Genomic DNA, 13004 nt, shown 5'->3' with positions numbered 1-13004 from the left:
TAGAATTGCTCATTCTAACTCTTTTTTTATTTTCTTTTTTTTCTCCATTTTCCTTATTCAACTCTCCTTTTCCCCTTTTCTCCAGTCTTTTTCTCCTCAGATTATCCAAACAAACCTTCCAAATGAGTGACGGGGAGTGTGACTTCTTTTGCTTCTTCCGCTGCTGCTGAACGCGCTGTGTATGCGCTTCAGGCAGACAGGAAGGCACGGTGTCTCGTAGAGTGAAGTGGCACGAGAAAGTGGAAAGAGGGCAGCGAGAAACGAGGAGGTGGCGCATCAGTCAAGCCATTTCAGCTCATTGGACGAGTAGGATCCGACAGGTAGGCGGGTAGTCTACCTGTCCGGGTTATCAAATCAGTCGACTGGATGTCTGTGGACATGAATAGCCAGGCGTCGGATAGCAACGAGGAAGACTTCGGGGTGAACTCAGAAGAGGAGGATGAGGATGATGGAGGAGAAGAGGAGGATCCGGGTGATATTGCAGGATACTACGACGGAGTGGCCAGTGACGTGGAGCAACAAGGCGCCGACTCCTTCGATCCAGAGGAGTACCAATTCACCTGTCTGACCTACAAAGAGAGCCAGCGGGTGCTGATGGAGGAGGTTAACACTGTGGCTGCCGCACTGAAGGTGAGTGGAGCTGCACTCTTCTCAAAAACATTGGTTTAGTGTGTGAAATCAAAATCTGAAAGGCAAAAGCAGTGTGCAAGTGTGTTTTGTTTTTTTGTTTTTTTTTGTTTTTTTGTTTTGTTTTGTTTTGGAATCCCCCCAAGTTAGATAATTCAGTATGGGTCACCCTCATTTGTCATGCCTCATATGTCATGTTATTGAAAATATTACAAATCTAATTCTTTCTTGTTTACAAAGTTTCATAAGAAACAGTAAATCGCAGGTAGAAAGTTATCATGGATCACCAACAAAATTGCAGTTGGGTAAATTTATCAAATGAACCAAATTATTATTTATTTATTTTTCAATTGGAGCAGAAACTATTGGAAAGGTGGATAAGAGAGAAACAGGAAATGTTGCAGAAGAGTCAAGGAAGGCATGCGGTGGCATGCAGTCTTGCATCCTTCCTCCTGCATGCTTTACTCATGCAGCCCCCTTGGCTTTAAAAACAAAAGGAAAAAAAAAAAAAAGAAAAAGGCAGTGTTTCCAGTAGTTAGAATTCAGCTGATGCAGACTAGCTTGTGGTATGTGTTACCCGTGGGAAAACACACCTTAGAACAATGTTTCACATGTTCATGTGTGAAAATAGATGGCACAGCGTTTTTCAGGGGCCATTTACTCTGCTCCTAATGCCATTAAGATGTAGTTTTCAGCCGAAATCTTTCATGGCATGCATTTTTAATTTCTTTTTGCTATTTGGGCTGATTGGGGCCTGATGAATGTAAAAACAAAGACTTATAAGATTTTTTTTTTTTTTTTTTTTTTTTTTTTTTACATGATTTTTGTTCTTGAGAAAAATTAGATCCACATATGAGGACATTCACTTTAAATTTCGATAGAACAGTGGCAGTATAATGTTCTCGTAAGTGGATGTCAGGCTCTTGTAGAGCAAAATTTAGTATTTTGGTCTAAATAACCCAAAATGTGACATATGTGGACACCAGGTCCTAGGAGGTTAACTGCAAAAGACCTTTTTGAAAGTCTAGATCACAAAACTTGCTGTCAGAAGGTTCCAGGCGAACATAAAAAAAAAAAAAATCACCAATACCAGTCTTTTGAACTGATGGAATGTAAAGTAAAACATTTTGACAATGAGTGAAGGTTTGATTGTAGGAAAAAGGGCGACTAATTGAAAACATCTCCCCTGCTGTTAAGTGCAGGGATGGATTTGGGCGTGTGTTGCAACTAGAGGCAGTGGATTTACTTCAGTCGTATTTCAATAAATTCTTGAAGCAATTATTAGTATGTGTTTAAAAAAAGAAAGACAATGGCTTCAACTGCTCTTGTTGTAAAAGTACTTCGAAGTCTAAAAGGGGCAGGGTTGCAGATCAAAAATCAGGGGAGAGACCTGAAAAGTGCAAGAATCATTCAGAAGGTGTTTGCAGTCAAAAACAGGCAGAAATTCCCTAAACAAGAAGTGAAAACATTTACAAACTGTGATACTTGTCAGTGGGATGCTACAAAGAACGGAGTGAAACTTTTGGTCTGGGCTGTAAATCTTTTTAAATCTGTAAAAGATTTTTAAAAAAAAATCTTTATCCCTTCAGGTCACCTGTTTTGGGTAACATTGCTAAGTCGACAGGTTGTTTTCCATCAACATGTTACTTTGCTCACAGTTCCACACAGTCAAATTTGACAGCTGCACAGCACAACTGCAGTCCCCTGTTAGCAGAGCTGAGGCATGTGTTTTTCTTGATGGCACTAGGTGAAATAAACAAGTATGTCTCAGTGCCTTTGCTGGAATAAGTCCTAAGGGGTACTTTAAGAGTTTAAAACACAAAGACAGTGTTACATTTAAGAAGACTTGGAGTGTCTTTTCTTTATTATAAAATTGTAATGGCATTTCTTTTATCGTAAGCTCAGTTCATCAAATCTCGACATTCACTACTTTGAACGAACTGTCTACTTTTGCCACTAAGTTGCTTGTTGTGTAGCAGAGGTCTTACTAAGGAGGAAACCTTTGTAGGTCAGGACTATAATGCAGTGCTTTGACCATCAGAGCTCGAGTAGCAGTCTTTCAACAAAGGAAGTCACGCACCAATCGTTTAAGCAATCTTTTATTTCTTAGAATTGGACATCATCGAAGCAACATCTCAACATCTCTGCGTCCCTTCTTTTTCCCACAGGTTGTACCGTCAGTAGCAAAACTGATCCTAGTGCATTTCCACTGGCAGGTTTCACAGATATTGGACAGGTATGTCTCCACTGCTTCTCATCTTTGCAGAATTTCTTTTACACTGTCTGTTCTTCACATCCATCTCTCAAATTTATTTTCTGCCCTTGCACTTTCTTTTCTTCACTGTTTTTATCTCATCATCTTCCTGTGTAATATCACTCTGCAACTGCCCCCCCACACACACATTTTTAGTTCACTCTGACACTATTTTCTTTTTCATTTTGTGTTGTTTAAACTGCACAGACTAGATGTTTGTTTGTTTGTAGTTGTTTTTTTTAAGCCCGTCATTTTTTTTAACAACTTATGGCAGACGGTATCAAAAAAGTTAATAAACTTAAATTACAGTTACTTTTAGTACTCATTGATACTTAGTAACACATTCGACTTGATATCTCTTCAGGCATTTAACATCCACTTCTTTGTTGATCAACTTTAATGTGCTGTTGAGTTCCTCATTTGACCTCTGCTTTCCACAGATATAAGTCCAACTCATCTCTGCTCTTGTCAGACGCTCTGGTCCAGCCCAGCAGCACGTGCAAATCAGTCACTGTGAGTGGGGTATAATCATTTGTTGTCACTGATTCAACTCTGTACTCATATCTGCATCAAAGTAACTGTGATTGTAATGCACCAGATAATCCACTTGTACTAACACAGCTGATCAGAGTACTCTGGCTTTATATTAATACGTGAAATTTGTCTTTATTAAATCTTAATTTAAAAAATAACTTCTACTTACCATTGAGCTAAGACGTTTATTGTATTTTTATTTTCTTTATTGTCTTTTAATGTGTATTTGTTGTTTTAAACGCACTATATTAATAAAAATGACCTTTGACTGCTCTTGTCAGAAACTTTGAGCTTACTAACAAGCTCTCTGGTTCATCAGGCTGATAATCTCGATTTCTCTTTCAGGCCCCTCAGTCCCTCCAGTGTGGTGTGTGTCTACAGGTCGTACGGAGAGACTCTCTGCTGGCACTGCCCTGCCAGCACTCCTTCTGTAAAGCATGCTGGGAGCAGCACTGCACCGTACTGGTCAAAGATGGCACAGGAGTGGGTGAGTACACAGCAAGCGTGTTTGTAAGCATCTCTCTAGTCATCAGAGCGGTTATTAGAGTGGGAGTGAGTCACAGTTTGTTTGATCAGAGCTCCCAAACGTCTGTTCAAGAATCTGTATGTCTGCACTTTGTATATTTATGTGCTGGTCTGTGTATTTGTCCACTAAGGGTTTCATCACAGTTTCAGCCTCTGATCTGCCTTGCTTTACTGCCAAACCAGCGTAGTTTGCAGAGTGGTGTTTAATTTGCGCTACATCAGCCACCCAGCAATACCATGTTTACTAACAGAAAACACTGCACATCCCGGATGTCCATATTTATTTGTGCTTCTGCATGTGTGGAAAATTAAAGAATGTCTTTGGACTTGGAAGATAAAGGTGGTGTAATGTGACCTTTTGATGATTTCCATCTGGTGTGGAGTTAAACAGGCAGACATGCTCCTGCAGAAGCCTCATTTATCAGTGTGTGTCTGTGAAAGAGTGTGCTTGTGTCAGCAGGATGGCAGATGGGTATGTGGGTGTGAACATTGATCGTTTCTAAGTTTTTTGAGCATTATACTGTAGACCTGTGCCAGATACCTTTCTTTTCCATGAGCGGTTACTGCTGCTCCTCACTGTTACACACTCGGCAGACGAAAAAGAGAAACCAGTGTAGCCGCAGGACGAGAGGAACACCTTACACTCTGACAAAAAGTTGGTAAATCTAGTTACAAACCTATGTTAGCAACAACTAGATGAAGTGAAGCCTGACGATCGCTCCTGTGACTGAGAGAGAGGTCAGACACCTAAGCTGAGATCCAAATGATCAGAATAGTCCAATATTTGGGTTCAGCCCTTGTACATTTTATGTGTGATAAAGTGCATAGTTTACCAGGCTCCCTGTAGCTGCATGTGTGTGGGAGTGCGAATGCTTTAGCAGTGAGATGTGTGAGGATGTTTGTGTGCACGTCCCTGTACTGCCTTTAACAGTCTCTCTGATAAAGTCAGTCCATGTAACCAAGTCCTTCTCAGTCTGATAAGTGTCTATATCAGCTGCACTAAGGAAGGGTCTGTGGTGACAGATGACCCCAGTCTAGTTGTAGGTCAGTGTAACACAAGAAACCAGCCCTCTTAGGCCAAACATGGCTGCAGTGGAACTTTTGGATGGCTGTAATTAAATTTAAAGGGTGGGTTTATTTGTACCAGAGGTACACACAGCACACAGAGGTCTTAGAAGTCACTGTCTACATCTTATTTGTCTCACTGTCTGTGATTTAGGACTGTAATAAATGTGCACGTGTTTGTGTGTTCAGGTATCTCGTGTATGGCTCAGGACTGTTCCCTGCAGATGCCAGAAGACTTTGTCCTGCCACTGCTGCCAGGAGAGGAGCTCAAGGACAAATACAGACGCTACCTCTTCAGAGACTATGTCGAGGTCTGTGACAGTCTCTGTGTTTGCTCAGATACTGTGTCAAAGTCTGCATGTATAGTGAATGAGAAGCATCTGGAGAGGCAGTGAGAACTGAGTTGGCCTATTTGTGTTTGCTTTGAATCAGTGAATGTTCCACACACAGCGTGAAATCTGACTTCTTTCCTGTATATATGTCTGTCTCACCAGCTAGGTATCTTTGTTAATGCCAATTCTTATATCTCAATCAGACAGTCATTTCCAGCAATCATTCCCTCAGATCAGCGGTCCCCAACCCCCGGGCCTCGGACCGGTACCGGTTTTCAGCGTTATTTTGTTATCGTTTTTATCGTTAACTCTGTTTTCCTGGGTCTTTTCACGTGTGTTATGAATAAATCTTCTTTTTTTCGGTACCGGTACTAGTTTTATTTTGTTGTATTTATCCGCGACAGCTTAAAGGCCGGTCCGTGAAAATATCGTCGGGCATAAACCGGTCCGTGGCGCAAAAAAGGTTGGGGACCGCTGCCTCAGATGATAAAGAAATACATCATCAGTTGAAATTAATTACCAAGGTTGTCTTATGTCAGATACTTGTGCCTACATTGGAGGTGAATTCATTAATTGTCTCTTTGTGCTTTCTGCAGAGTCACTTCCAATTGCAGCTTTGTCCAGGTGCAGACTGTCCCATGGTCATCAAAGTGCAGGAGCCACGGGCACGTAGAGTGCAGTGTAGCCGCTGCAGTGAAGTCTTCTGGTAAGTGACACATTGAAATTACAGTAAGAATTTCACACAAAGTAGATTATTCATTTGTTTTGCTGTCTAATTAAAAGTCTCATTACTATACTGTTGTTCGTTTGTTTGGGAGGGGGGTGTTGTTGTTTTGGATTTTTTTTTTTTTTTTGTGCTGGCTATAAATCCTGCTAAGTTAGTAGAATAACATGCTGCTAAAAATAAAAACAAGACAGATTACTATTATTTTCTCACAGATTTCACTGAAACTCTGAAACTTGATTTTAAATATGTTTTTTTTTTATCAAGGCTCAAAACATTAAAAACTTGCACATTTACAGATATGCACAGAGCTAACAGTCTTTCATGAATTAGTAAATTGGATCATTGTTTCACATACTGATGTTTAACTAAAAATTATCCTCTGAAGTTTTTCCCCTTATGTGACTTTTTTTAAAATTATTATTAGAATCTTTATTTTATGAATCCAAAAGCTATGGGGTGAATTATTTGCAGAATCTGTTACTTGTTCAGACTTTATGCGGTGGAATTATGTCGCTACTGTAATTGGTTCATATTGTTTTTCCTGAGAACTTTACTCTGTTTTAACTTCGGTCTGTTTTTTATGTCACTGTAATCAGTGAAGCTTATCACTGTCTTTGTTTGTTATCTTTTCCTCAGTTTCAAATGCCGTCAGATGTATCATGCACCCACAGACTGTGCAACAATTAGGAAATGGCTGACCAAATGTGCAGACGACTCAGAGACTGCAAACTACATCAGCGCCCACACTAAAGATGTAAGAACATCTGCATGTAAACACACTGATATGCGCATGTACTGTAACTGTTGCTTGCACACACTTGTGCGCCTGCACACCTACTTTCGTTTTGAACTCTCCGTTGGTCACAAATCTTGCACAGTTTGAAAATGTAATTTGTATAAACACTGCAGATTTTCAGCTCGGAGTAGGAGGTTAAGAGCTCTGTTTGTCTTCTAGTGTCCTAAGTGCAATATCTGCATTGAGAAGAATGGAGGGTGCAATCACATGGTGAGTCAGAGCTGAAATTCACACTTTCCCAGAACACAGGAAACACTAAAAATACATTCACATTCTGAGAGCTGCTGTCCTCAGCTCTAATCATTTGCCACTTGAGTGAATCATTCCAGAAAGATGTTACTTATTTGTGTTTGCTTTTCATTTATTAAAGTCTCTAAGCTGTATGTGTGACAGCATTGTGTTCATTAGTCTTGTGTGATCTGCCGAATGGCTTTGATTCACGGTCCTAGTGAATCTTAAATTGTGTTTTCAGGTTTCTGGTTCACTAATTTGACTTCCTCCTCTTTTTTTCTTTCTTTCTTTGTTTCAGCAATGCTCCAAGTGCAAACACGGTAAGTTGGCTGTCTCAAAATGTCACACCTCTTCTATGATTCAGAGGAGGATTCTGTGGAGCAATTTGCATCCATCTGGGATAATGATTGCATTTCCAAGAAATTTCCAGTCACGGCTTGCTACTATGTTCTTGAAAACAAAACGTTAGAAGCTGCGGTTTGGCGGACTAGCAGACACGGCTTCTTCTGAGCTACTCCAATTATCAGTTACACAAAAATGTGGTTAAATCAATCTGTCATTCATTGACATAACAGTATATTATCCACCACTCTATCACATCATCCTCTTTAGACTGCTAGAAATAAGAACTGAAGTTATAATTATGGCTTTTTTTTTCTCTCTCTTTTTTTTTTTTTTTGGTTTACTTGTGTGTACTGTGAAGTCAACATGTGCTGTGGAGAGTCCATAAATCTGTTTTGTTTTTCCTCCTGTGAAAGACTTCTGCTGGATGTGTCTTGGAGACTGGAAGACTCATGGCAGTGAATACTACGAGTGCAGTCGCTACAAAGAAAATCCTGATATAGTCAACCAGAGCCAGCAGGCTCAGGCCAGAGAGGCCCTCAAGAAATATCTCTTCTACTTTGAGAGGGTAAGCTGTTTTTCCGTAGAAAGGCTCCAGGTTAAACAAACCTGACTTTTTATGTCCTGTTTCCAAACACTCTGATACAAACCTTCTTTTTTTTTTTTTTAATTTCATTTTCTCTGAAGTTTTATTGGGTTGACAGCTTCTTACACTGTCAACAAACCTACAGTTTTAGACAAGAGGGAGCTTAACATTGTATAAAAGCTTTGTGGGACATTGGAAATTAAAAGATTCTGCACCCCATCTAAAGTGTCGTACTGCTAGAAACAAACTAATATTTAATTTTTTCCCCACCAGTGGGAGAATCACAACAAATCTCTGCAGTTGGAAGCTCAGACATACCAGAGGATTCAGGAGAAGATCCAGGAGAGAGTAATGAACAATCTGGGAACCTGGATCGACTGGCAGTACCTGCATAACGCTGCAAAGCTACTGGCAAAGGTACTGTGGCTGCATGCATGCATGGGTAGTGAGTTACAGAGGTGGAAATGCAGAAATGGGGAAGCAGATGCACATAGGGGAAAAAAATATCAACCATGATCTATTTATTCATTTCCTTTGGGCTGAATCACAGTTACAATTAAGTTTGAGCTGCAAATAACTCAACATCTTTGATTAACTAGAATTCACAAACACACTGAGCATGTGGTCTCCCAGCATATCGGTGTAAATGTGCAAATACACTTTTAACACTGCACTGATCAACTGGTTCCTTTCTGCTTTTAAAGGGTTTCAAAGTGAAAATCTGCTTTGTAACATGTCTATGAAAATGCCTCACATGCAACATATGTGCTGCTTGGGTTGAGTATATACAGATGGTGATAAAGTTTAACTTTGTGATGCTTAAAAAATTTTAAATCGAGTTTTTACAAATTTGAGTTTTTGTGTGCAAAGTAAAATAACTCAAGTAAGCCTGTGCAGTGTTGTGATCGCATGTTGTCTTGTTCCTAGTGTCGCTACACACTGCAGTATACCTACCCTTACGCCTATTACATGGAGTCGGGCCCGCGCAAGAAACTGGTGAGAAACAAGCTTCAATAAATGATCTAATATCAGCTGTGATTTCAGTGCCTTCCTTTTACTGTCCTACCACTGACTTTGTATCTGTTCAACAAATGTAATTGGGACTTCAGTCAGATTTCTCTTTGGGTGAGGGAAGTGATTCTTTTGACCTGACGTTTGTGTTCCTCCATGTGTCCTCTGTAGTTTGAGTACCAGCAGGCCCAGCTGGAAGCAGAGATAGAAAACTTGTCGTGGAAGGTCGAGCGAGCCGACAGCTACGAGAGAGGAGGCGAGGGGGAGCTCAGCGCCAGTGACAGAGGGGTGAGAGAGTATACTAAACAATGGGAGGGAGGGGAAATGCATTAGGTGTGTAAGACAGGGAAAACTACAGGATGACAGCCATGGGAATCTGTTGCTGGTTTCATTACATCCAAGTAATGACAGCACATGAAGCATGGTGGAGTATTTATTTGTTGTTGAGTTGATTCCCAAGTAAAATAGGTGACTTTTTGTTTTAGGCAAGTCCATGGCTCATTAATTTGATAAACAGTGGATCTCAGACACAAGGGAATAAGTGATCCTACTGAGATCCATTAGATGGTTCAGTTCATTGATGAGTTTTGGATTTCAGTGTTTCATATGATTTTTTATTGACAGAAAAGTATTGTTTGTTTGTTTTTAAATAATAGTGAGTGATTTCTTTTTTCTTTTTTTTCTTTTTTTTTTTTTTGCAGGATCTGGAAAATCAGATGCACATTGCTGAGCAGAGGCGACGCACGCTGCTGAAGGATTTCCATGACACCTGAAGCTCCATCGCGACTGCAAAGCACCAGCATCTCCCTCTTTACTTTCTTCCTTCCCTGCCTCCTAACCTTTACTTCCTTCCATGACCACACCTCGGTGCAGTCATACTTTACCCCCTCCTTTTGCTTCACTGCACTCACTTGTTTGCTTCCATCTTTCCCTTCCCCTCACTCCCATAAGGCTGCAGGGCCACAGAGTGGCACGATTGTATCAGCCATACCTCTTCATCATCCCCGCCGCGTTTACAGGTTTTTGCCTCAAAGCATCAATTTTACCGAGGTTACACTGGTTTCAGCATTTCAGATCTGATCATGTAGGTCAAAGCTCAGAGGTCTTCTGTCAGCTGCTTTGCTTTTTATTTGTCAGTAAACATCGAGACACTGGCACCAGCACCTGAAAGCAGAGTGAAGCCTTATGAAAAGAGAGCAGAGCTGCTTTTTGCAAAAACTTGCTGGTGACCTTTTGTGGCATAATCTCTAGTCAAACTGCCATGAGTGGAGAAGCTTGTGTTCTGATAGAGATGAGGAAAAGCTGGGAAGAGGATTTTGTTTCTTTTATTTATTTTTTTCTTTAAGCAGAAGGTGCAGATGGGTGGTGTTACAGCGACCATAATGGCTAGATTCCACTTGATGGTAGTTGCACATGCAAAGCTGAAATTTAGTTTCCTCTCCAGATATTTTTTGGGGGAAGAAAACACTGAGTGTAGAAGTTCTGTTGTTGGGGTTTGTAGTGCATGATCTTCTCACTGTTGGAGAGTGATATCTTCAATGATGGGTGCCACAGCCCTCTCATATGATGCAAGAACCTGCATCATGCTGGAGGGAAGGTTTCATTTCTTTAACAAACACTTGTTTGAACATTCACTTCTTTAGATTCAGTCACTAGTTTTTTTTAAAGTAAACACACCTTCCCTCCACTGTTTTGTCTTTTGCTCCAGCAACCGCTGCCAGCAAAGAGTCGTTATGGCCGAAGTAAAACTACCGAATCGGTCCCGTTCTGGTCTCCGCATTCTGATGCTGTCACTCAGTTGTGCTCAGCTAATCTAGATCCAAGCCGGCGTGATCCCTTTCTATTGCAAATCTAGCATTAGCACCTCCGCTGATCAGATCATGAAGTTGTTATGAAGCTGTGAGTGTAATCTCTGCCATTTACACACACTACAGCACCTCCCACTGACATGGCATGCACACGCCCACACACTCACGCTCAAACACTCCGCTGCAGAAAACAAACTGTTAATTTTTCTCCTCGTCCCATCTCATGCTCTCCTCTTTCTTTTCCATCATCCCCCTATACTTTATTTTGCCCTCGTTTTCTCTTTTTCCTTTCCCTGCTGACATTGTTCACTTTTCTTCTGGAAAATGGCTCTTCATAGATAGATTGTTTTAAAAAAAAATTGAAAAAAAAGAAAATACCAAAAAAAAGCTGTAATTTTCAACGGTTGTACATTAATACAGAAATAGAGTTACTGAGAGAGTTTTTAAACCGGATCCTGTCTCTTGTGTGTTAATTACAAACACCACTTCACACAGAATTTCACTTAAAGGTTTAAAGGACAAAAAATCAAGTCAGTTTTTCCACATTTATTCAGTTGTTTTGTTGTTGTTGTTTTTTATTTTAAGGAATTTTAATTATTTTAGTTTTTTACTAAATGAAAGGAGAGTGATGCGGCGCTGATGCGGACGCTGCACCGGTCCGTCGTGGTGAAGAGGGAGCTGAGTGTAAAAGCGCAGCTCTCAATTTACCGGTCGATCTATGTCCCTGCCCTCACCTATGGCCACAAGCTGTGGGTAGTGACCGAAAGAACGAGATCGCGGATACAAGCGGCGGAAATGAGCTTCCTCCGAAGGGTGGCTGGCCTCTCCCTTAGAGATAGGGTGAGAAGTTCGGCCATCCGGGAGGGGCTCAGAGTAGAGCCGCTGCTCCACATCGAAAAGGAGCCAGCTGAGGTGGTTTGGGCATCTGACAAGGATACCTCCTGGGCACCTCCTGGGTGAGGTGTTCCGGGCATGTCCCACCGGGAGGAGGCCCCGGGGCAGACCCAGGACTCGCTGGAGAGATTATATCTCTTGGCTGGCCTGGGAACGCCTTGGTGTTCCCCCGGATAAGCTGGAGGAGGTGGCTGGGGAGAGGGAGGTCTGGGCTTCTCTGCTTAGGCTGCTGCCCCCGTGACCCGGCCCCAGATAAAGCGGAAGATGATGGATGGATGGATAAAGGAGAAAATATGATTGAGTTAATGATCCATCCTTAACAAGAAGTTGCACTCTGATTTCTAAAAACAAACAAATAAAACATCTGAAATGGATAAATACACTTTGTTTTTATAGACACTGCCAGCACATGGTGTCTTACTGGAAGAAGGCAACTGCCATCAGGGTGTACACTGCAAGCAAGACTTGTTTGTGGTCAGCCACAATGTTGATGTGTGGGGTACGTGTCAACAGTTCGATGAATCCAGTCCAGTGACCTTTTTACCTCATAGCTATCATCAAGGTTATTTCTGTTACAGTAGCACTCCTGTGGCCCTGGAACGTTTTAGTACCTGCTTCCAAAACAGTAGGAACCTCCTAGTCACTTGCTGCCTATTATATCTCACCCTGGGGTGACACAGCAACCAGGTAATGTTACCTCACCTGCCAGTGATTTCAGTTACATGATTGATCTATATAGGACTTAAGATCTAAATGTTTTTTTCCCTCACACTGTGCTGTCAATGTGAATTAGAGGAGTCTCGTACACAGCAGGGGATGGCTGTAACTCTGAAGGTAGAGGATCATCTGCTAACAGGAAGTTTTGATCGACTAATGGTGGTTCAATCCCTAGCTGCTCCAGTCTTCATATCAAATATCTTGGGCAAGATCCTAACCCTAAGTTGCTCTCTGATGCATCCGTCAGAGTATTAATGTGTGTGAGAATGTTAGATAGAAAGCACTTAGGCATACAAAAAACAATGCTGATGAACGGGTGCATGAGGCGTGTTGTATGAAGCACTTTGAGTGCTCTCAGAGAGTAGAAAAGCGCTATATAAGAACAAGTCCATTTACCAGAGGTCATTCCTACACCTGCAGTGTGTCATTATTTTGTTTCCAACACAGTCATACCGGTAAAAAAACAACAAAAACCTTTTTAAGGTTCAAAGGTTTTCTGTATTGGTATATTTATAAAAAAAATAAAAATAAAAAATCTGATAAATGCAACCTCAG

General features: G+C 41.2%; 1 protein-coding gene across 3 annotated transcripts in view; it reads left to right on the top strand.

Moving 5' to 3' along the window:
• Positions 1–11291, top strand: part of arih2 (ariadne homolog 2 (Drosophila)) — a 31758-nt gene extending 20467 nt beyond the window's left edge. For 2 of the 3 annotated variants that reach the window (XM_040047648.1, XM_040047646.1), the window contains 14 exons: positions 86–630; positions 2796–2863; positions 3322–3394; positions 3761–3902; positions 5195–5316; positions 5934–6043; positions 6701–6818; positions 7020–7070; positions 7390–7411; positions 7850–8001; positions 8293–8436; positions 8947–9015; positions 9202–9318; positions 9732–11291. In XM_040047648.1, the coding sequence (XP_039903582.1) occupies positions 367–630; positions 2796–2863; positions 3322–3394; positions 3761–3902; positions 5195–5316; positions 5934–6043; positions 6701–6818; positions 7020–7070; positions 7390–7411; positions 7850–8001; positions 8293–8436; positions 8947–9015; positions 9202–9318; positions 9732–9803 (1524 nt within the window). In that variant the 5' untranslated portion in view covers positions 86–366 and the 3' untranslated portion in view covers positions 9804–11291. The remainder of the gene's footprint in view (positions 1–85; positions 631–2795; positions 2864–3321; positions 3395–3760; positions 3903–5194; positions 5317–5933; positions 6044–6700; positions 6819–7019; positions 7071–7389; positions 7412–7849; positions 8002–8292; positions 8437–8946; positions 9016–9201; positions 9319–9731) is intronic. The other variant, XM_040047649.1, reaches the window with a different exon arrangement.
• The last annotated feature ends 1713 nt before the right edge of the window (positions 11292–13004 follow it).

Source organism: Simochromis diagramma, unplaced genomic scaffold (assembly GCF_900408965.1).
Source record: "Simochromis diagramma unplaced genomic scaffold, fSimDia1.1 OVJJ01000387.1, whole genome shotgun sequence".
Classification (NCBI taxonomy): domain Eukaryota; kingdom Metazoa; phylum Chordata; class Actinopteri; order Cichliformes; family Cichlidae; genus Simochromis; species Simochromis diagramma.
Note: the sequence above shows the minus strand (reverse complement) of the source record. Positions and strands in the feature narration are given on the sequence as shown.